This window comes from Hemitrygon akajei, chromosome 11 (genome assembly GCF_048418815.1).
Source record: "Hemitrygon akajei chromosome 11, sHemAka1.3, whole genome shotgun sequence".
In the NCBI taxonomy this organism is placed as follows: domain Eukaryota; kingdom Metazoa; phylum Chordata; class Chondrichthyes; order Myliobatiformes; family Dasyatidae; genus Hemitrygon; species Hemitrygon akajei.
The window spans coordinates 15215713-15239380 of record NC_133134.1 but is presented as its reverse complement, the minus strand read 5'-3'; the positions used below and the strand labels follow the sequence as shown (position 1 = coordinate 15239380).

Sequence of the window (23668 nt, the reverse complement as noted above, 5' to 3'; positions counted from 1 at the left end):
ACAGTGGGGGGGGGGGGGGGGGGGGGGGGGGGGGCAGCGATGGTTGGACAGCGGGATGGTGACGTCAGCGGGGTACCCGGGCTGTGACGTTGGACGGCGGTAGCACGTGGTTCGGGCTCGGTGTGCTGGTGGTTGAGGTGAGTCTGTCCCGCTGCATTGGTCAGCTTGAAGGGTGCTGAAATCCGGGAGGGGGGCGCTCAGGGTCAGGAGGCCGTGATACCCAGAGGGCCCCGGGATGGTTTATGAGAATGATCACGGGAGGGAGGAGGGTTACTGTGTGAGCAGCGTTTAAATGCTCTCTGGGTCTGCACCCGCTGGAGTTCAGAGGGGTGACTAAAACGCATCGAAACTTACCGATTACTGAAAGACCTGCGTAGAATGGACGTCCCAACAGAACGGAGATACGGAGGAACTTCTTTAGTCAGAGCTTGGTAAATCTGTGGAATTCACTGCCACTGACGGCTGTGAAGCTAATTCATTGGGCGTATTTAAAGCGGAGGTTGACGGCTCTTGATTAGTAGGGATGTCGAGGTTACAGGGAGAATTGGGGTTAAGAGGGGTAAATACATCAGGCATGATCGAATGGCGGAGCAGACTTGATGAGCCAAATGGCCTAATTCTGCTCCTGTGTCTTACGGCCTTACACCACTTCTCAGATCTGACAGTATGGGAGCCTGCTGGAAAATAACAGGTAGCATTGTCTATATCTTTGGGAGTGGTTAAATAAGAGGTGAATAAATCATTATTGGGGAGTTGAGTGCCAGGGTGAATTGGCATAGAAGGGATCAGCTGTGCTCATTGAATGGGTGATAGGATTGAGGGGCTGAGTGGCCTCATCTTTCTCTGATCACTGGCCCAGGGGTGTGTTGGAACCAGTGATCATTGTATAGTTCCTTCCCAAGTTATGACAGGGTTTTGTTCCTGGGTCCTGATGAAAGGTCTTGATCTGAAATGCCAACTGTCCACTCCTCTCTGTAGATGCTGACTGAGTTCATCCAGCTCTTTTGTGTGTGGTTCCATTCCTGAGAACTATTCATAACTCAAAGAGTTTGCAAGTCCGAAATGCAACCACTCAGCACTATATTTAAACAGAAACATGGGCCAGCCAGGAGCAGTGCGTGGACAAACCAAGGGATTTACATCACAAGGGAAAATCTGCAGATGTTGGAAATTCAAGCAACACACACAAAATGCTGGAGGAACTCAGAACAGGCAGCATCCATGGAAAAAGAGTACTGTTGGTGTTTTGGGCCGAGACCCTTCAGCAGGACTGGAGAAGGGGGAATCTAATAGGAGAGAACAGAAGGTCATAGAAGGAAGAAAAAGTGGGGGGAGCACCAGAGGGAGAGGATTAGCAGGCAATGAGATAAGGCGAGAGAGGGAAAGGGAGAAAGGGAGATGGCATTACCAGAAGTTCAAGAAATCAATGTTCGTGCCATCAGATTGGAGGCTACCCAGACAGACACAGATATAGATATATACACACACACACACACACACACACACACACACACACACACACACACACACACACACACACACACACACACACACACACACACACACACACACACACACACACACACACACACACACACACACACACACACACACACACACACACACACACACACACACACACACACACACACACACACACACACACACATATATCTCCGGATGCTGGAGTCTGAAATAAAATATAAAATGCTGGAAGTACTTAGTAGGTCCGGCAGCATTTCTGGAGGCAGGAACAGAGTCAACATTTGGTTTTGACAAAAGGTCTTGAACCTGCAAGGTTAATTCTCTTTCTCTCTTCATGGATACTGTCTTTCCTGCTGACTGTTTTCAGCATTTTCTTCTTATCCCAGACTGTGACCAGATGGAAGTCATTTTATTTCCACCTCCACTCTTCCAGTGGATATAAGGCTCGTGTAACTAGTGTCCTTTGCATTGACTACTTGGTGATGGTGACTCTCTGGCACATTCACCTGCTTGGCCTTTGCGTAGAGACAGTGAGAAGCTGAGAAGGATTATAGTTTGGGCTGATACAGCTACTGATGACTGCACAGCTTCTGCAAGGTTCGTGTATCGTGGGATTGAGGTCCTTGTGGTCTGGGATGCTGGGGTCCATTGTCATTCTCTGTATATCTCTAATCAAAATTGCCTTACACAGGGCAGGTCAAAAGTTGAACGTGTCTAGTGCTTGGGGTTCAGAAAAAGTGTGTTCTTTGGAACTGTATCACAATTTGATATCGATGAAACTTGGTGAAATGGATAACTTAGTTGTAAAAGATTTTTACCTAAGTACCATGTCTGACAGATATTGCTCCTTTCCATCTTTCCTGTTAAATCTCAAAGTTCAAAAGTTCAAAGTAAATTTATTACCAAAGTACATAGATGTCATCGTATGCTACTTTGAGATTCATTTTCTTGCTGGCATTCACAGTAGAATAGAATTAATGAAAATCTACACACAGACTAACAAACATCCAACAATTGAATCAACAATCATCTAACTTCAATTGTGACACATTGAACATATTTACTAACATGTATTATGGTAGGAAAATGCTCTATTTCAATTAATTTCTGACTTTTGTCTAATATTTCCTAAAATAAAAGATTACTTTGGAAAATTATTGATTTGGTATCAGCAGTCTGATAATTAATTTTGGTGGCTGAGTCCATTGATGGCTGCCATTCTCCAACTTTACAACAAGCATGTAAGTCATTATTGATCATCGGAATTCCTATACATTCAAAATATAAACCCTTCAATGATTTCTTTCAATCAGCTGCCAGAGGAAATCGTAAAGGAGAGTAAAGTTACAATTTTTTAAAAAACGTGTGGAAAGGTACATGGAGTCATAGAACACTACAGCACAGAAACAGGCCCTTCGGCCCATTTTGTGCATGCCAAACTATTATTCTGCCTAGTTCCATTGACCTGTAGCTGGACTGTCGCCCTTCATACCCCTCCCTTCCGTGTACCTGTCGCGATTTCTCCTAACTATTGAAATCAAATCATCCACCACTTCTGCTGGCAGCTTGTTCTACACTCTCACCAACTCCTGAGTGAAGAAGTTTTTTAATTTTTTATTTAGTTAGAGATATAGTGCAGAGCAGGCCCTTCCAACCCAACAAGCCGTGTCACTCAGCAGCCCGCCTACTTAACACGAGCCTGAATCACAGGACAATTTACAATGACCAATTAACTGGTACATCTTTGGACCATGGGAGGAAACAGAAGCACTCAAAGGAAACCCACGCAGTCACGGGGAGAACGTACAAACTCCTTACAGATGGCGTTGGAATTGAACTCTAAACTCTGATGCTCCAAGTTGTAACAGCGTCACGCTAACCGACACACTGCCATGTCGCCCTTAAGCATTTCACCTTTAACTCATGACCTCCAGTTCTTGCATTTACCCTACCTCTGTCAGATCACCCTCATTTCCTCCATTCTAGGGAATAAAGTCAAAACCCATTCAACTTTTCCCTATAATTCAGGTCCGCAATCCCAGCAACAGCCTTATAAATTTTCTTTGTACTCTTTCAATCTTATTGATACGGGTCTGAAAGATTCCGAGAGATATGAGGCAAATGCAGGCAAGTTGGACTAGCTTGGTTAGTATGGATGACTTGGGCTGTAGGCCCTGTTTCCATGATATATTACTTTACAAATTAGATTTGCATTCTCTTCCTTATTGGACTGATTTGATTCTGTGGTTAACTTGGGCGAAACTATGTTTCTTCATAGCGTCACAGTTGTGAAATCGGTCAGATGGCTACTAACATTCCTAGAGTCTGCAAACGCAAAGGACTGGGTGAGAAGAAGTTAGAAGCAGGCAAGTGCAAGAGAATCAAGGTCCAAAGTGGAAGCACTGTGGAAAATGGCATCAAACATACTCCAGAAGAGCAAAAGGTGTGTAAATTATAAATACGGCGCCTTTTGTAGTGAGCTGTTCAATTGCAATTGTATACCTTTGATTTTGCCAATATATAATGCAGTACAGAATCATTCAGTGTGTTTCCTGATAAATGTTGAAGACTTATAAAGATTAACTTTATTCGTTGCATGTACATCAAAACTCCTGGATTCGGTACCAACATAGTCTGAGGATGTGCTGGGATGTGAGGGAATAATTTCAGAATTTGTTAATAGCATAAATTTGGGAGAGAAATGATAATCTTCAAGAGGATAGAGACAGGGTGGTTGAATTATCAGATGCATGGCAATGCAGAAAGTGCAAAGTAATATAATGTGCTGGCACAAGTCCTGATGAAGGATCTCGGCCCAAAACATCGACTCTACTTGTTTCCATAGATTGAGAATCTTAGCTTCGCAAGGCAGTCCCTAGGTCTAGAAAGATTTTCCATTTTGTTATTCTGTTGGCTTCCTAGTTGCATCATTCAGGGATTAGGAAATCTTCCCAGGGTCATGTTACCCTGATAATAGGAAAGTTTATTTTCTTCTTCTTGTATCTCTTACGTTAGAGGTTCTAAATTAATTAATTCACTGCAGTAACTACAATCTCCACAATGTGTGACAACACACTTCACAATTCTGTTTAGAATTACTGTTTTAAGGCATGTGCAGTCCGTGCCCACTGTACTAAGTAGAGGAGTGGAACCTGGTGTTGTCTTCTGCTGCTCTAGACTATCCACTTCAAGGTTTGACATTTGGCTAATTAAGCCACCTTCCCGTCAGCTTGAACCAGTCTGGCCATTCTCCTCTGTAAACTCAAGAGACTTCTGTGCATGAAAATCCCCGGAGATCTTCAGTTTCTGAGATACTCAAACCATCCCTCTGTCACCAACAGACATTCCACAAGTGAAACTCTCTTAGACCACGTTTCTTCCCCACTCTGATGTTTGACCATGTCTACGTGCTTTTATACATCAGGTTGCTGCCACATGATTGGCTGATCAGATATTTGCATTAATGAGCAGCTGAACTGCTAAAACTAATAATGTGGCCACTAAGTGCATGTTTCTAATGTACTAATATTAAAGAAATAAATTATCATTTGACAATATTTTGCAAGTTCGCTTTCTGAATAATTTTTCCTTGTTTCTTAGGAAGTTTCGATTTTCACTCTCAAGTCCAACAGTAACCACAGTGCCATTACTCATGAGCAGCTTTGGGAGCTAATAAGTTATTCAGTATCAAGAGAAACGAGAATCTCCCCACCCAGGTAATGCAAACTGATTTTCCCCAAATGTTTAGTAGTCAGGTGTACCTCCCTGTGTCTTTAATAGGAAGCTGTTTAGATTGTTTTATGTCATTTTCTGAATACAGTGTAAAGAGAACAAAATATTGTTACTCCAGATCCAATGCAGCACGAAAAACAACACCAAAGAAAAAGAAAACAAGTAAAATTTTTTAAAAAAACATTAAGTATAAATACATAAGATAGCATAGATTGATTGTATGTCTATAAAGTAATAGTAATCTGCATGTAAGGTGACTGATGGAAAATAATGAAGTAGTGGTGGAGTGAGTGGGTGAAGGTGCTGATCAGCCTTACTACTTGGGGAAAATAACTTACTTTTGGGTCTGGTGGTCCTAGTGTGGTTGCACATAGCCTCCTCCCTGATGGGAGCGGGACAAACAGTCCATGAGCAGGGTGGGTAGGATCCTTCATGCTGTTGCTTGCCCTTTTCCAACACATGTTGGGCAGAGCAGTTTCCAAACCAAGCAGTGATGCAGCATGTTAGAATGCTCTCTTCTGCGCATCTGTAGAATGATGCGAGTATGGATGTGCAATAGCATACAATTTGATATTGAATAGTTTTCTCTTTTTTTACTGTTTAGCAAGTTCTAGAATTGCTTTAAATATTTTTTCATGCTGTATTGATATCTAACATTAATATCAATAATGTAAGAGTGTTGGTAGATTTTAAGCAGTAAGTTATATGCGACTTTATGGGATATGAATTTTGCGATTTTAGTATTGACGTAACGTTAGATAAGGACTTTAATTTCTTTGACATTAACACTGGACTTGAGGAATAAGTCATTGATAAAGAAGTCGACCTCAAAAGTCAACTCATCCCATGTGGATGCTGTTTGGTCACTGGGGTTCTCACATTTAGATAGATAGATAGATACTTTATTCATCCCCATGGGGAAATTCAACTTTTTTTCCAATGTCCCATACACTTGTTGTAGCAAAACTACTTACATACAATACTTAACTCAGTAAAAACATTTTGTTATTTCTAAATTTGGATAACTAATAATTCACTGGAAGTTTCCTGATAACATTTGTTTGTAAATTGAATATAATGTTGCTGGGCCACATCACACATCTGAGCTCATCTGCTACTGAACACCTTTATCTATACCCTTGTTATCTCCAGGTTTCGCTAATTCAAACTTCTCATCGGCAGACACCTTCAATCTACAGTGCTATTTGTAAAACTGATGTAATCAAAAAATTCTGGTGATCCTGGCATGGATGTTACCTAGCCCCCCACCCCCCCAATGGGAGTGGGACAACAGTCCAAGAGTAGGGTTGGCTGAACAGGGAGCAGGGAGAGGGAGGGAAGCAGAAACCACTGGGGTGAACAAGGCAAAGGAGAGAGGAATTCCCTCCAGAAGGTGGAATCCTTCATGATATTGCTGGCCATCATTTGGCACCTTTCTGTATAAAGGTCACTCTTTAGACATAAAGAAATTTTCTTCTAATGTCCTACTTTGGAGAATATTGCAGACAAATTGGAAAATACCTTTTCTTACTGCCCTGGTTGTCTTCCTACAGTTGGTGCCAGATCCATGGGCGAAATCAAACTAAAGGAGCAGCAGTCATTGTTCTACATGGTGCAAGTCAGATGCACTTCTACAGATACTATCTCCAATTTAAGCAGCTGAGGAAAAGGTTCAAATGGGTAGGTATTTGGGTTATTACATTTTATCCAACTGGTCCATATAAATCTCCATAAATTTCTCTTATTGTTGTTTCCTCTGATCTCCCATAATATGTCAGTTTGATTTAGTTTAACCACTCCATGCTGCAAAATGTGTCACATTTTCACCATTAAAATGCTTCTTAAGTTCTAATACAGTGCTTTATATTTGCTTCATTTTGATAAATTTGGATTTTTGAATAATTCTACTTAAACAGTGATTGAGAACATCAAGGGTTAACATATGAGGAGCGTTAGATGGATGTAAGCCTGTACTGTCTGAAGTTTAGAAAAATGAAATCTATAGAATATTGAAAGGTCTACATAGAGTGGATGTGGAGAGAATGTTTCCTATAGTGTGTGGGTCAAGGACCAGATGGCACTGCCTTAGAATTAAAAGACATCCCTTTAGAACAAGGATGAGGAGGAATTTCTGTTGTCCAGGGGTGGTGAATCTGTGTAATTCATTGCCACAGACGCTTGTGGAAATCATGTAATTTGGTATATTTAATGCAGAAGTTGATAGGTTCAAGGCATCAAAGGTTTTGGGGAGAAGGCTGAAGAATGGGGTTGAGAGGGATAATAAATCAGCCATGGTAGAATGGCAGAGCAGACTCGATAGACTGAAAGGCATAATTCTGCACCTATGGCTTATGAGTGCTGTCTCTAGTGTTCACTGAGTGGAAGAACAAGTTGGACCAGACAATCTGCAGTCATGCCATTCAGGGACTTGGGCTATATTTTTATTTTTCTTAGTGACCATATGTTTTTCTGAAATTGTAACCATATTTGCTGTGTGCTGTTGGTAATGTGTTTTGCACTTTGGCCCCAGAGGAACACTGTTGAGTTTGCCTATATACATGTATGGTTGAATGATAATTAAACTTGAACTTGAATAATGATCTCAACCACTGAATGATCTCACCCACTTGCCTTCCCCCTCACCTGGCTTCAACTATCAACTTCCTCAGCTTGTAATCCTTCCCCTCTCCCCTTTCTTCATCCTTTTCCAGTCCTGATGAAGGGTCTCGGCCCAAAATGTCGACTCTATATTCCGTTCCATATGTGCTGCCTGACCTGCTGAGTTCCTCCAGCATTTTGAGTGTGTTATTCTGGATTTCCAGCATCTGCAGAATCTCTGGTGTTTATCATTAATGAACTTAGCTTAGAGGGCTTGGACAGTTCCGGGCAAGGCAATCGATCACATTTTCCTTTACTTGCAAAATTACATGTCTTGCTCTACTATTTAAGAAATATAAAAGAGAATTGAGGGAATTATGAAACCATTAATCTGACATTTGTGAAAGGAAATTAAGGATTGATACTGAACACTTCGAAAATTCAATTGATCATAGTCTTTCTATGGAAGACCCTGTCAAGTGAAGTTGACTGAATTATTTGAAGATGCGAGTAATGCAATAGACATGGGAATGTATATACTTGGATTTTATGCGGACTTGTAGAAGGCAGTTGCTGTAAGTCCCTTATTAAGGACTGTTAATTAATATTGAACTTCTTGCAACTGAGAGCAAATTGCTGACTTAGGAGGTTAGATGAATGGCAAAGATAAAGTGCAAGTGCTGTTTTGATACTATTGAGTGGTTTATATTTAAGAAACATTGCGGAGGTAATGCAAATTGATTTTTTTCCTTAAAAAAAATCAGTGAACCACAATGGGTTTGCATAATTCATTAGTTTTAGTGGTCAGTTTTGCTACATTACCAATTCTGCATTTGTTTAATCAACTGAAGTTAAATTTTCCCCAATGGAAGATACAGAATTTGAACTTGATTCTGGATTAGCAGGTGTGATTACAAACATAGGAAGTCGGAGTGGGAGGAGGCCTTTCAGCTCAATGTGCCTTCTCTGCCATTCTTTAAGATTGGCTGGATTTTTTACTAGGAGCAACTTTCTTTCATTAATCCCGTATCCATTCAGATAAGACCAAAAAAACATAGCAGCAGAATTATGCCATTTGGTGCATTGAGTCTGCTCCGCCATTCTGTCATAGCTGATATATTATCTCTTTCAACCCCTTTCTCCTTTGATGCCCCTACAATTCAAGAACCCATCAATCTGCACTTTAAATTTATCCGATAATTTGTTCTCCACGGCAATCTGTGGCAGTGAGTTCCACAGAGTCACCACTCTCTGGCTAAAGAAATTCCTCCTCATCTCTGCTGTAAAGGGACTTCCTTGTATTCTGAGGCTGTGCCCTCTGGTCCTAGACTCCTCTACTATAGAAAACATCCTCTCCATATCTACTCTACTTGGGACTTTCAATATTCGGTAGGTTTCAATGCAAGCATCCTCTCCCCGTTCTAAACTCCAGTGAGTACGGGCCCACAACTATTAAATGCTCCTCATACATTCATACGTTAATACATTGACCATTTGCCCAAGTGCCTAAAAGCTGCAAAATCTTATTGAATTGCACTCTAACTACACTGAATATTAATTTGTACCTTACAGGAAGGCATTAGAAACATTAAAAACACAGTAAAACAAACAATTCTTTGCAGTTTATGCCCAGTACTCAGGAGACGATTAAAATGCTTTGATAATCCTTTACCACCCTTACTCACATCTTTATTTCTTTCCAGAGATTTAGCATGCCCCCTCCTTCTCAGGATTTTCTGCATCGTATCTTTGGAATCAAGAACACGCCATCATGTGAATACAAGGGATTAATAGGCAATGGTAATGAAATAGCCTCATAAAAGATTCTTTTTATTCATTTTGTTAATTTGTTATGCAAATTTTCTTGAGCTGTTATCTGAAGAAATTCTCATTGCTTCATTATTCTTCAGGATAAGAAATAAATCTCACCTGGTTTGGCCCAGTTCCACACCAACATATTACTGCTCCGTGATGTGACATAGGAAGCCCCTCAAGAACATTTGTAGCTATTAGTGTTAACAAAAGATAATGTAGTGTGCAAGTCTAATGCTCTTAGCTAGAAAATCAGATTGTGTAACTCGTAGTAACAATAAGAAAAGATAATGATATTGAGTCGCGGGGTGGAGATACACCAAAGGAAGTGTAGGGGTCTCCTTCCTCCACTAGCCTGCAAGTCATCCTTGGACAAGGTGTAGCACTTGCTTAGACACCACCCGATCAGGGTCACATGAAGACATGGAAGCAGGTGGTGGATGGTCATATGAGAAGCTGGTGCATATCACAAGTCCTGCTTATGCAACCTCTAACGCTAGGCAGACAATCTTTGAAGAGTATTGATAATGGCTGGGGTCACCTGTCTTGTAAAGACACTGCGCAGAAGAAGTCAATGGAAAACCACTAGAATAGAAAAATTTGCCAAGAACAGTCATTGTCATAATTAGAGCATGATCAGCCACGTCATACAATGTAGCACATAACGAACGAATGCAAAAAGAAATACCCAATAACACGTGTATTCTCATATTTCGAGGCTCTAAATGAGATTGAACTAATTCAACCAACACTCCATTCGATTCAGTAAACTTTTTATTGACTCATCTCATTAATAGCAAGAGGGTAACCAGGGAAGGAATAGGACCCATTAACCCCAAAATTCAACATTTATGTGGAGACAGGTAAAAATGGTGATATCTTAAGTGAATACTTCTACATTTGCCATGGGAAAGGAAGAATCAGGTTTAGCAGTAATGGAAACCTTAAACAAATTGCTCCAAAAAGGAGGAGGTATGAGATATCCTAGCTGGTTTAAAAGGTGGAGAAATCCCCAGGGCCTGGTGGGATCTATCCCTGGCTGTTAAGCAGGTATTACCGGGTCTGACAGAAAATTTCAATTCCATGGTCACAGAAGAGGTACCAAATTGCCATAAAATGGCAAATGTGATGCCTTTAGTCAAGAGGGGTAGTGAAGATGAGCCACAAATTTTTAGTCTGGTGAGTCTAATCTCAATGGTAAGGAAACTAATGGAAAAATATTTTTAGCCGCAGTTTACTCTGCACCTGGAGAGGCAGGACTTGATCAGGGATAGTAAGAATGGCTTTGCTGAAGAGAGGCCCTGTCTACTAATTTGAATTAATTTTTCAAGAGGTTGACTAATGACGTCCATCAATGTAGTCTGCATAGACTTCAGAAAGGGATTTGATAAGGTATCACATAGGAGACCAATTCAAAAAGTAGGTACAGATGGGATCCAGACCAATTTGGCAAACTGAAACCAAACATCCAAAATTGACTTGGTGGTAGGAGGCAGAATGTTGTCTATAATCAGGGCACACAAGTTTAAGTTAAGGGCTAGGGGATTTGAGAAGTTTTCTTTTTCTGAAGCAGTGGTTGAAATATAGAATGCACAGCATGGATGAGTGGTAGTGACAAGTATGCTTAAAACACTTAAGAAGTATTGAAATGCTATTGCATAGAAAACGTTGAGTGGGATACTAGAAAAGTGGATTATTACAGATAAGTACTTTAAGTACTTCATGGCTGATACAGACACAGTGGTCCAAAGGGTCTGTTTCAGTGCTCTGTGAATCTCATCCTATTTTGGCCTTTCTTTAAATTTAATCCATGTCATGTAGGAATTTGAGATAAGGCCTTTAAATCTGTGGCTTGCTGTCCAGAAGACAGAAAAGAGTCAACCACATTGATATGGCTCTGAAGTCTCACATAGGCCTGAGAGATTATGTCAGTGAACCAGATAGGTTTTTACATACAGTTGATAGGTTTATAGTTACCGTTAGTAGTGCACTTTTACTAAAATTAATTTGAACCTTCCCGGTCCCAGTGAGATTAGAGCTAATGATATCAGATTATTATCCAGGCTTCTTCATTGGCAGTCAGTAATTTAATCATTGTGCTACCAGAACCATATCAGGTTGATTGTGGGTATATGGCAAGTGGGCATGTGGCCAGTCGATTGTGCGGTAAGTCTATTGGGCCTTCTGCATGCCAGAGGCACTCTCTTTTGGCACTGGCATTCAAGTGCACACACTTTCGTCTCAGCAGGCTCAGTTTGTCGCTCCTGCACTGTAACTTGTCCAAATACCATTACTAATATGGCTCAGTAAAAATGTTTAATCCACTACTCTGTTGTCATTCTTGCTCAGCACATACATAACGCTACCGTACCACAATAATTGCATTGTTGGTTGTTCAGGATAATCACACAGCTTCACGAGTAACGAGCACCACATATCCATAGTAATTTGTGAGGTAGACCCAGCCCTGTAGCAATTGTTCACTGTAAATTATTGTCAAATTAAACACAAATGTATGATCTTAAAAGGGAACATCGAACTTGGAGTTGAGGTCACATCAAGTAGGTACTTTTACATTCAGTAAAATCACTAAAGGAGTTTTGCTTTTTATTTAAGGCAATCCTGTTGTGAATGGGCATTTTGTTGTGGCAGAGAATGAAAGTTGTGGATCATCTGATCTTGATAATCATCCCATCATTATTAAATATGGCAGAGAAAAGCGAGGGTTGACTCGCTACTTGCTCAGTAAAGAAGACATGATTCAGAATGGTTACCCTGTTGCAGGTGAGTATATTTCTAATCTATTTTCTACAGGCTTATGATTGAAAATGATCTGCTTTCACCATGGTTGTGTGGGTACAGATGTGACTATTATACAGGAACCATAGACACTTCCACAGATGGCTGACAAGGTGTATAGTTTTTAAGCACTCCTGATGCATCACCTTGAAGTTCACAATTCTCTACATGGGCCATAAATTCTCAGGTGACAATGGAAGTGTTGCATTTTTTCAAAGAGGCTTTGAGCACATCGTAGAACGTAGAACACTACAGCACCATCAAGGCGTTTCGTCCATGATGATATGCTGACTTTATAACCTACTCGAAGATCAATCTAAGCCTTTCCTCCCACGTAGCCTTTCATTTTTCTTTCATCCATATGTCTATCTGAGAGTCTCTCAAATGTCCCTTAGATACCTGCCTCTACCACCACTCCTGGCATGCATCCGTCACTCCAGCATCTCCCTATTACTTTCCTCCATCCTTGAATCTTTTCCCCAGCTGCCTTCCCAATCTACTGTCACTTGTCTTTTTGGGAATGTGGAAATGGCATGCAAGTAACATGGCCTACCCCAGTGGAGCTGGCTGACCTCATTGCTGGGGTGGTTGGTCTATGAGAGGATGCTGATACTTGTTCACTGTGACTTTGGATGAGTTTGCGGAGACAGTATTAGTTTTGTTTTCATCATTTTCAGGTGTCTGCCATAGGTGATCCATGTCTCATAAACATGTAGGAGACATCAGTACTGCCTGGCCATTCATCAGCTTTTTGCAAGTCTGAGATCCTTCTCCACGGTCAATGGAAGGCTCTGCTGACACATTCAACGGATGATGATTTTCAACAATAATGTCTGTCTTCGTCATGGTAGCTCTCAAATGAAAAGCTTACTTCATTGCCAAGGCAAATGCCCAGCACAGGGCGAGGGAGCTAAAGAATTCTTGGTGGACTGAGAAAGCCCTGGAAATCCAGAGACTGGCAGACTCTGGTGAAACGAGAGGCTTCTTCAGTGCCGCCAAAGCAGTCTATGGTTGAAGTTACTTTGGATTGAACCCCCTGTGCTCAACAGATGAAAAGAACAATCGATGGAGAGAGCACTTTCAAGAGCTTCTTAGCCATAACAGCACTGCTGAACCAGAGGCTACAAACCAAATCGTCTAGAGACCTGTGAGAGAAGACATGGGGAAATTTCCCAGTATAAAAGTGGTCCGCATCAGGAACCTGAAAAGCAACAAAGCCGCTGGTCTCTAAGGGATCCCAGTAGCTGTCTTTAAGGAAGGTGGAGCAGCACTCCTGCACCATCTACGTGCCTTGCTCTTGAAGGCCAGGGAAATAGAACGACTGTCCTCAGAGCTCAGGGATGCTGTAATAGTGATCATATTCAGGAAGGGAGACAGGACGGGTTGTGGCATTTAAGCAGCATCTCCCTCCTGTCAACAACAGACAAAGAGCTTGCACACGTCTTTGTCAACTGACTCTTTCCACTATCTGAAGAAGTATTCCCTGAATCACAATGTGGGTTCCACACATCTGGAGGTACCACAGACATGATCTTCACGGCACACCAATTACTGAAAAAATGCCGTGAACAAAGGCAACACTTGTACTTGGCTTTCATAAATTTGACAGAAGCATTTCATACGGTAGACTACCCAGCTCTCTGGCATATACTGTCAAGAGATGGCTGCCCTGACAAGTACTTATGAATATTGAGGCTACAGCATGATGGCATGTCAGCCACAGCACTCAGTAATAGTGGCGCTGAATCAGATCCCTTCACTGTCAAGACAAGAGCCCCAGCAGGGCTGTATTATTGTGCCCACCCTATTTGCCATCCGCCACCTCCTTGGTCAAGACCTGCCACAGGAAATCCCAATCGTGTGGAATGGACAACAGGCTTTTCAACCTTAACCGGTTCAAAGCCAGGAACAAGGTCAGTACCACCACTGTCACAGAGCTTCAGTGTGCAGGTGCCAACACCGTACACGCTTCAGTAGACTCTGAAGAAGACTTCCAATGTATCCTGAATGTCTTTGCCAAGGAACATAGAGCCCTGGCTCTTTTTTTTGAGTATATAAAAAAAGACACAGGTGTTATATCAGCCACCACCCAACCAGCCATTTATCAATCCCTCCGTAAAAGTTGACAAAATTGCCCTACCTTCCTACCTTGGCAGCATTCTCTCCTCAAAAACAAACATCAACTCAGAGATCAATTACTGCCTGAGTAGTGCTAGTGGAATTAATGCAAGATTAAGAAGAGTCTTTGAAGACAGTGACCTACAGGTCCAAACAAAACTTGTGACCTATAGAACAATACTATACGGGGCTGAATCATGGACCATCTACAGTAGACACCTGAAAGCCCTGGAACAATACCACCAGAGATCCTTAGTAAAGATTTTGAGGATCATCTGGAAGGACAGACACGCTAACACCAGTGTTCTGGAGGAGGCCAACATGAACAGTATCTCCACCATGTTATAGCAACACCAACTCTGATGGATAGGTCCCATCATTCAAATGCCTAACCCAAGTCTCCCCAAACAGATCCTTGACTCACAGCTGAATGAAGGTCCGCAAGCCACCAGTGGGCAGAGGAAACACTTCAAAGATGACATAAAAATCGGCCTGAAGAATTTAACATTGCATCTAAAAACTGGGAAGACATTGCACTCCATAGATGCACCTGGAGGAAATCTTTTCAAGAGGGATCTGTACTACATGGGAGTGATATCTGATGTGCTGCAATTGCAAAAGGAGAGGATGAACAACCAAAAGACCCAACTACTACCACAGCCACCATTTACTCATGTCCAGTACTGTACCAGGATATGTGGATCCTGGTTTGTCCTCCACAGCCACCTGAGAATCCACCAATAGTCAACCCTAGGAGAACATCTTGACTTGGGTGATCGCAAGAATTGAAAGGAACTCTCGGGATACAGCAAGTGCTCTGTTTTTCCAGGGTCTTGTTGTGAGCCTCTGTTGTCAGAGGCAGGTTGGTAGAAAGCTATCTGGTAGTAGTGCAATCACTTGAACTCAGCCACGGATGGTCCCAAGCCTGGCTGCGAAAGGAGAAGGGCTGGGCGTGGGGTTAGCAACCCCATCCCGTACAAGCCCAGAGCTACAGAAACTCCACAGATCCCATCTCTGGCAGAGGAAAGATCTTCGCCGGGAAGATGTATGAAGTTGTGTGGTGAAAGTGGAAGCCAAGCCTGGGTCAATTCAACTTTTGGCACAGGACCAAGGACTCTGGAGAGCTGCTGCTGATGCCCTATGCCCCAGCGATGGGGAGAGATTAGCTTTATTTGTCACATTTACATCAAATCATACAGTGAAATGAGTTGTTGCGCCAAGGATGTGCTGAAGGCAAGTGTCACTATGTGCCAACTTATCAGGCCCACAATTCACTAAACTTAACTGTACATCTTTGAAATGTGGGAGGAAACCGGAGCACCTGGTGGAAATCCATATGGTCACGGGGAGAATGTACAAACTCCTTATTGACAGTGGCAAGAATTGGGTCTTGATCTTACAGCTGGCACTGTAAAGCACATCACTAACCACCATGCTATCATACCGCATATCACTTAAAAGTAATACCTTGGATATTTTTGGGCCCTTTCCACTCTTATCTTGGGTATTTGAGCTTCTATGATTATATTAGTTTCATAAAAAGTTATTAAATGCACTGTTTACTCTGAAGCTGTCTGGGTGTGTGGCCGCGCAGTAACTGCAGTGCTCCTGCGCATGGAGCCTTTGTTGCTGTATTTTATGTTAGTATGATCTTAAAATTATGCTAATACAATTTTGAAATCTATTAATAAAATTATAAAATACACTGTAATTATTTGTTAATGAAAATAATCCATAAATTTTCTAACTAATAAATGTACCACTGCCTTTACTTTGGAACATTTTCGAGCTTGAATGTATTTACATTGTCAGTGTTTCAAGTTACAACACTGTTACTAATTGTAACAATAAACACAGAATGGAAGTCTATAGCTCATTGTTCATAAGCTGCCAGCCCACTGAACACTGACACCGTCTCAGTTTAAAAGTTTATGAAATGTGAAAGATTTTCTTTGTTATACTGTATTTCATTATATCCTGCAATTAATAAATAAAATCAAAAGTATGAGATTTCTCAAATTTCATTTTAAATATTAATAATATTCATATTTTTTAAAAACACTTAGTGCCACATAGTTTTCAGGTTGTGTAAAAATTTCTTGCTCAGAGCAACTGTTGATTCATGCAGCTGAAAAAAACATTAGAGGGAATGTTGATTAAATGTCATTTGCTCTTGCAAAAATCTTTTTCACTGACTCCTGGTAGCTAAATAATATAGTGATCAAGCCAGAAACAATGATATTAATTGCTTTAGCTGAATTTATTTTGTGCTCGCTTACTCTCACCCTTTTGACAGATGTTGAATGTTAAAAGAATTATGTGGTCAATTCTATTTGACTATGTTGTGTATGTACCACTTCTGTAAATGACTACCACTGTCTATATTTTGCTGTGTAGAATGTATAAATCACTGTACTAAATATATTCTGAACTTTTATATCAAAAATGTTTTAGGTTTTCCAGGATCTGAAGAATTCATTCAGAGCGGATGCACAACTGAAGTAACTGACAACAGTCCATTATTTGGACTAGATTGTGAAATGGTAATTTAATTTTCTGGGTTAACGTTTTCAACAACAACAGTACTGTGCAAAAGTCTTAGGCACATTAATAGCTAGGTTGCCTAAGGCACAGTACTTTATTAATTTTATGTATTGCACTGTACTGCTGCTGCAAAAAAAAGCACAAATTTCATTACATGTGAATGATGATAAACCTGATTCTGATACGGGTCTCTGTTGTGGACTGAGAGTGGGAAGGGGGCAAAGAGAGGAGAATCATGGTTGGAAAACCTGTGTTGTTCACATTGAAGTCTATCTGTTGTCCCATTTGTACTCCACTGATGGTAGGGGTATGGAGTACTGTGGTCCAGGTGTCATTGATGGGACTAAGGAGATTAATGATTCAGCTCAGACTATGTGGGCTGAATGGCCTGTTTCTGTGCAGTAGTTTTCTATGACTATACACATAGTTCAATACAATCAGATATGATTAACAAATGCAGGCCTTATCAGTGATACCTTCATCCTGTGAATAAATAGAAACATTTGCATGCATGGCATAGCTTGCACACAGCAATGTAAATTAGTTAAATGAACAGATAATTTATCATTGCTTGAAGTTAAAAGATTGACCAGGAAATTGAAATTCTAATGAAAATATTTACAGCTACTTTGTTTATATACTGCTCAAAGATGGCCCCTCTAAGTGCATCATTGAACAATTAATTATCTATTTAAAATTAGATTTGGACTCTGCTGGCTTTGACAGAATTTAATTCCTATTCCCAGTACTCCCAAGGAGGTAATGAGGAGTTGCTATTGATGGATCCCTACAGAGATTGTGTTATTTCACTGACAAATTACTTCTAAGTTTGTGCCTTGGTGTCTCTGTGGGGGCACTTTCATATTACATTCCCGCACCCCCATAATGTGAACTTGAAGCCCAGGCCGATGTTGATCGTTGTTTTAATAAAATAACAACACTTGAGCAAATTAGTTTCAATTACAAGATTGAAAAGTGACAACCTCAACAAGTTCAAACGTACCCGTGGTAGTATGATTTCAAAAGACACAGAACGAAACATGATTAGCATTTTAAACAGGTTAATAAGAGTATAATGTGGCAGCATTAAATATTTTTGTAGTGTTAGCATTCATTTCCAGACTACTAGAATATAAAAGTGAAGAATTTATCAGCAGGGCATTTGATGAGGTACCCCATGCAAGACTTATTGAGAAAATAAGGAGGCATGGGATCCAAGGGGACATTGCTTTGTGGATCCAGAACTGGCTTGCCCACAGAAGGCAAAGAGTGTTTGTAGATGGGTCATATTCTGCATGGAGGTCGGTGCGCCTCAAGGATCTGTTCTGGGACCCCTTCTCTTCATGATTTTTATAAATGACCTGGATGACGAAGTAAAGGGATGGGTTAGTAAATTTGCTGATGACACAAAGGTTCGAGTTGCCTCACTACAGGAAGGATGTGGAAACCATAGAAGGGGTGCAGAGGAGATTTACAAGGATGTTGCCAGGATTGGGGAGCAGGCATAATGAGAATAGGTTGAGTGAACCCTGCCTTTTCTACTTGGACCGACGGAGTATGAGAGGTGACCTGACAGAGGTGTATTAGATGATGAGAGGCATTGATTGTATGGATAGTCAGAGGCTTTTTCCCAGAGCTGATGGCTAGCGTAAGAGGGCACAGTTTTAAGGTGCTTGGGAGTAGGTACAGAGGAGATGTCAGGGGTAGGTTTTTTTACACAGAGAGTGGTGAGTGTGTGGAATGGGCTGCCGGCAACTGTGGTAGAGGTGGATATGATAGGACCTTTTAAAAGACTCCTGGATATGTACATGGAGCTTAGAAAAATAAAGGGCTATGGGTAACCCTTGGTAATTTCTAAAGTAAGGACATGTTCGGCACAGCTTTGTGGGCCGAAGGGCCTGTATTGTGCAGTAGGTTTTCTATGTTTCTAAGATGTAAAGCTGAGGCTTTATGAGGCATTGGTCAGATCGCACTAGTGAGCAATTTTGGGCATGTTATCTAAGAAAGGATGTACTGGCCTCCAGGGTTAAGAGGAGGTTACAAGAATAATCCCGGGAATGGGGTGTTAACCTATAAGGAGCATTGATGGCTCTGGGCATGTACTTGCTTGAATTTAGAAGAATGGTGGGGCAGGGGGGCTCGCTGGAAATCTCATTGAAGCCTATTGAATAATGAAAGTCCTGGGTGGAGAGGATGTTTCCAGTAATGGGGGAGTCTAGGACTGGGGGCACAGCCTCACAGTAGAAGGACATCCCTTTAGGACAGAGGTGAGGAGGAATTTCTTTGGCCAGAAGGTAGTAAATCTGTGGAATTCATTGCCACATATGGCTGTATGTCAAGTAATTGGGTATATTTAAAGCAGAGGCTGATAGGCTTTTGATTAGTAAGGGCATCAAAGGTTATGAGGAGAATGCAAGAGAACGGGGTTAAGAGGGATAATAAGTCAGCCATGATGGAATGGTGGAGCAGTTTTGATGGGCCAAATGGTATAATTCTGCTTCTGTCTTTTGTGGTCTAACAGCACAGCCCAAACTCTAAACTCCTTACAAATATTTGTGAAATGTTGTAACTGTTAAGTTGACAAATATAAGAGGCAAATTATATTTGAAAAGCTGCAAAAGTTGCAGTAAGGAAAACGGCTAGTTAATCTGTTATGGCAATGATGATTAATTCTGGCTAGTACATCATGGCAGCTCTTTTGGTTTATCTCAGTTTGTGCAGTAGATTTTCTTTATAATAGCCTTCTCATGTGGAAGTAATGGGCACATTTTATCCAAAAGATGTTTTATACTGCATCACTGGCTGTACTGTCGTGTCAATTTCAATTATTTGCTCAATCGTTTGGACTGGAGCATGAGCATTTTACCCAATTAACTGGAGATGAAAGTCCTGCACCAAGCCAAGGCTGTCAGTTTAAGATGTGTGCTTAACCTCAAAATGAGACCAAATAGCAGTATAATAACTTTCATTCCTCATATGTATAAAAAAAATGTATGCCAGGTGTTTACTCTTTTATCTGTGTGAATTATTCCAGTGCCTGACCAGAAAGGGAAAAGAGCTGACACGTATCTCTGTTGTCGATGCAGAGGGACACTGTTTGATGGATGAGCTAGTGAAACCAGACAACCAGATCCTTAACTACCTCACCAGGTATTGATCAAATTGGATTAATAGCATACATAAAAAGAACCTCTTTCTCATTGTGTTCAGATAGATATTTTTCTTCAGATATTTTCATTCCACTGTTCGGCTGTTTTAATTTTGCTACTTAATCACACAGTGCAATTCCGTGTCATGGAACATATTACGTGGTGCATTGAAAATCGTCAAGACCATTATCTGTTCATATTATCTAAGTGCATGATGTCACTTATTAGCAACAACTCAACAAAACATTTCCAAACCCCTCTTGTTCATAGAACATTACAGCACAGTACAGGCCCATTTCCTTCTACCTTCCGCCACAAACTTATCAATCACCCCTGCTGTGGACACTTCCTGGAGGTCCAAGATCCATATGCTCCACGACCGCTGGACTAAATGTGTAAATGTAGGAGGGGACTATGTTGAAAAATAAATGTGCTAGGTTTTCTAGAATTGACTCCTTCTACCTTAGGCCACAAACTTATCAATCACCGCTCGTACCTAGGCTTTTCACTATTGTATAGGTTTCAATGAGACACCCCCCATCATTCTTCCAAACTAGTGCGTGTACAGGCCCAGAGCCATCAAACACTCCTCATACGTTAACATTTTAATAGAGGATACTAAAGGCTAGGAAAAGACTAACCCGACATCGAAAATTGAATGAAGGTCAACAGCTAAGAGTACATTTTAGATTCTGTATTAGCTAAGTTTAATTAAATGTTTCCTACCTGGCAGTGTTTTTCAGTATTTCATAGAAGCGTTTGCTTCAAAGCTCTCCTCGGGTGGTCCTACATGTTGTATTTGTGGTTACTTAGAGCCTCATTGATAAGGATCTACATTCCTTTGTCCAGTAAATTCAGCTGTTTCTTTTAAAGTGTTTAAACTCAGTCTTCCTACATAGATCAGTGCCAAGTGCTGGGTCTCCCTGCTGACCAGAATAAAAACCTTTGGAGACACAAGAGACTGCAGGTGCTGGAATCTGTAGCAACCAGTAAATACTAGAGGAACTCCGGAGGTCAGGCACCACCTGTGGCAGGAAATGGGCTTTTGATGTTTCATTATGAGACCATTCTTACTTGTTGCTCTACAGTCAAGGTCTATATTTTGAGGAAATGTAGGAAAGATCTCCCACAGGTTGTTGTCCAATATTTGACTCAACTAACAAAAGAAAAACAATCTAGAAAGCAATACACACAAAATGCTGGAGGAACTCAGCAGGTCTGACACTCCAGATGGCAGAAATCTGCATTTAAACAGACAATGCTAGTACTACTCAGCAAATAGGAAGCAATCACTGTTTCCCAACCCCACCTCCACAGGTGTCACCTGATCCGCTGAATATTTCCAGCATTTGGATTTACTTTCAGAAGATTTTAGCCTTCATTAATTGGGGGATTGAGTTCAAGAGCTAATTCTGGTTACCTTACTATAGGAAGGATATGCTGCTTGGATTAGAGAGCATGTCTTATGAAAGAAAAGGTTGAGTGTGCTTGGGCTTTCTTATTTGGAGGGAAGGAGGATGAGAGTCTTAGATAGACACCTGAACGAATGGGTTAGATTGATCTTAGAATAGGTTCAAGGGGGCAGCACAACATTGCGGGCCAAAGGGCCTTCAGTGTGCTGTACTGCTCAATGTTCTAAGATTATCTGGCCGTTGCTACTTATGGAAATCTGCTATGTTCCCATTTGCTACCAAGTTTCTATCTTATGTCAATGACTACAATTCAGAAGTTTGGCCTGAAACCACTTTGAGGTCTTGAAGGTTGCTATATGACTGAAAGTTCATTGATGGTTTTAAGCCTATTAAGGAGTGGTGGCTGAAGTATTTGCATTACTTTGGTATTAATGATTACACATGTAGTAAACTTCATCCTAAGATCCAGTTGAATGCTGTGTTATGATACGGGTTACAGTATTTAATGGTAGGCCTTACATCTGCTGCTATTGTGGTTCTTAATCATGGAAATTGGCAGAAGATTGAAGCATAACAATTCAAATTCAAGTTTATTTTTATGTACACATGTATACAGCTAAATGAAACAAAACAGTACTTATATCACATATAACACATAGAATGGCATCAACACAATAATATTAACAGATAAAAATGCATTTTATAGATGTGCAAGTTGACATAAAGTGCATATATGAAATACAGTTAAATATACAATAGTATACTGATAATAGAGCTGTCATAAATAATATGTACTGGATGGCAGAAAGATTCCCTCTTGGGTCAGAAGCATTGCCTCATGTTTATCCGGTATGCTATCGTTGTGCTTTCTGCTCCAATCAGTGACCTGTGCAATAGTCAGCCTGTGTAATCTCACATTTTAATGTACAACTAGAATATTAATGGGTCACACATCAAACAGGAATACAGCCTTTATGTCACAATGTTATTGGATTTTGATATGATTCAATAAATTATCTCAAGCATTTTAACATATGCTGCAAGCAGTTCAAGTTAGATTCTGCATGAGCTTATTAATTTGTGTGATTTAACATTGAATAAATTACTTTGTTGAAAGCTTCTATTTCATTTGGTTCTTTTTATTCACAGCATGGAATTAGAATGGTGGATTCTTTAGCCCTTGCTCTTATTTGTCTTATAAAATCTGAATTTTACCTTAACAGAATTCCATATTGTCATTGATTCTTTTGGACAGAAGCAGCAACGCATTTCCAAATACATCTTTAATATAATCATTGAGGGATCACTTCATTCTAATTCCTCTAGAGAATTTGGTTATCACAGCTTAACTTTTCTGGATTATATAAATGTTTCTGTCTCCGGGAAAATTGTTGGACAATTAAGATACTGATATGAATGATCACAATAATTGCCTTGCAGAAGATCTTTTATCTAATTTGTAAGAAACAGTTGTATATTTTTAATTTTTTCAATACTATTTTATAGTTGTCAGAAGTTTCATGGAATTGATAGAGCTAAGCAGTGTCACAAATTGTGCATTCAGGTTCTCTGGCATTACCTGGAAAATGCTTTTGACTGTGAAAACAAAACTGAAGGATGTTCAGGCCATGCTGAGGAAGATTTTACCCCATGATGCTGTCCTTGTGGGGCATTCCTTAAACAACGATTTGACAGCTTTGCAAGTAAGATCTTTGTAATTGCCTGCACATAATTCATATGGATTTAAGATACATTTTGGAGATGTACCATGAGAAATAGAAATGGGAGTAGTCCCAACAGGAACTTGAGCCTTCTCTATCATTGTATCAGCACATTACCGATCCTATGGTATAAGTCTATTTAAATTCTGTAAGGCTTAGCCTTAGTGAGCTAAGTGAGTTCTGTGACACCAACAACTTTTGCCAAGGTAATTACTCTTTATCTCAGTTTTAAGTGGTGAACCCCCCCCCCCCACTCCCCAAAGACCTGAAAATAGACCATATCTCTTCTGAGCAAAAG

General features: G+C 40.6%; 1 protein-coding gene across 4 annotated transcripts in view; it reads left to right on the top strand.

Annotated features, from left to right (window-relative positions):
* The first annotated feature begins 25 nt into the window (after window positions 1-25).
* LOC140735331 (RNA exonuclease 5-like) overlaps window positions 26-23668 on the top strand; it is a 57643-nt gene continuing 34000 nt past the window's right edge. The window contains exons 1-9 of one of the 4 annotated variants that reach the window (XM_073060252.1): window positions 26-137; window positions 3764-3928; window positions 5086-5201; window positions 6771-6897; window positions 9519-9615; window positions 12244-12411; window positions 16999-17087; window positions 20123-20238; window positions 23214-23352. In XM_073060252.1, the coding sequence (XP_072916353.1) occupies window positions 3788-3928; window positions 5086-5201; window positions 6771-6897; window positions 9519-9615; window positions 12244-12411; window positions 16999-17087; window positions 20123-20238; window positions 23214-23352 (993 nt within the window). In that variant the 5' untranslated portion in view covers window positions 26-137; window positions 3764-3787. Of the gene's footprint in view, window positions 138-410; window positions 432-3763; window positions 3929-5085; window positions 5202-6770; window positions 6898-9518; window positions 9616-12243; window positions 12412-16998; window positions 17088-20122; window positions 20239-23213; window positions 23353-23668 lie in introns of those variants that run through there. The other 3 variants (XM_073060253.1, XM_073060254.1, XM_073060255.1) reach the window with 3 other exon arrangements.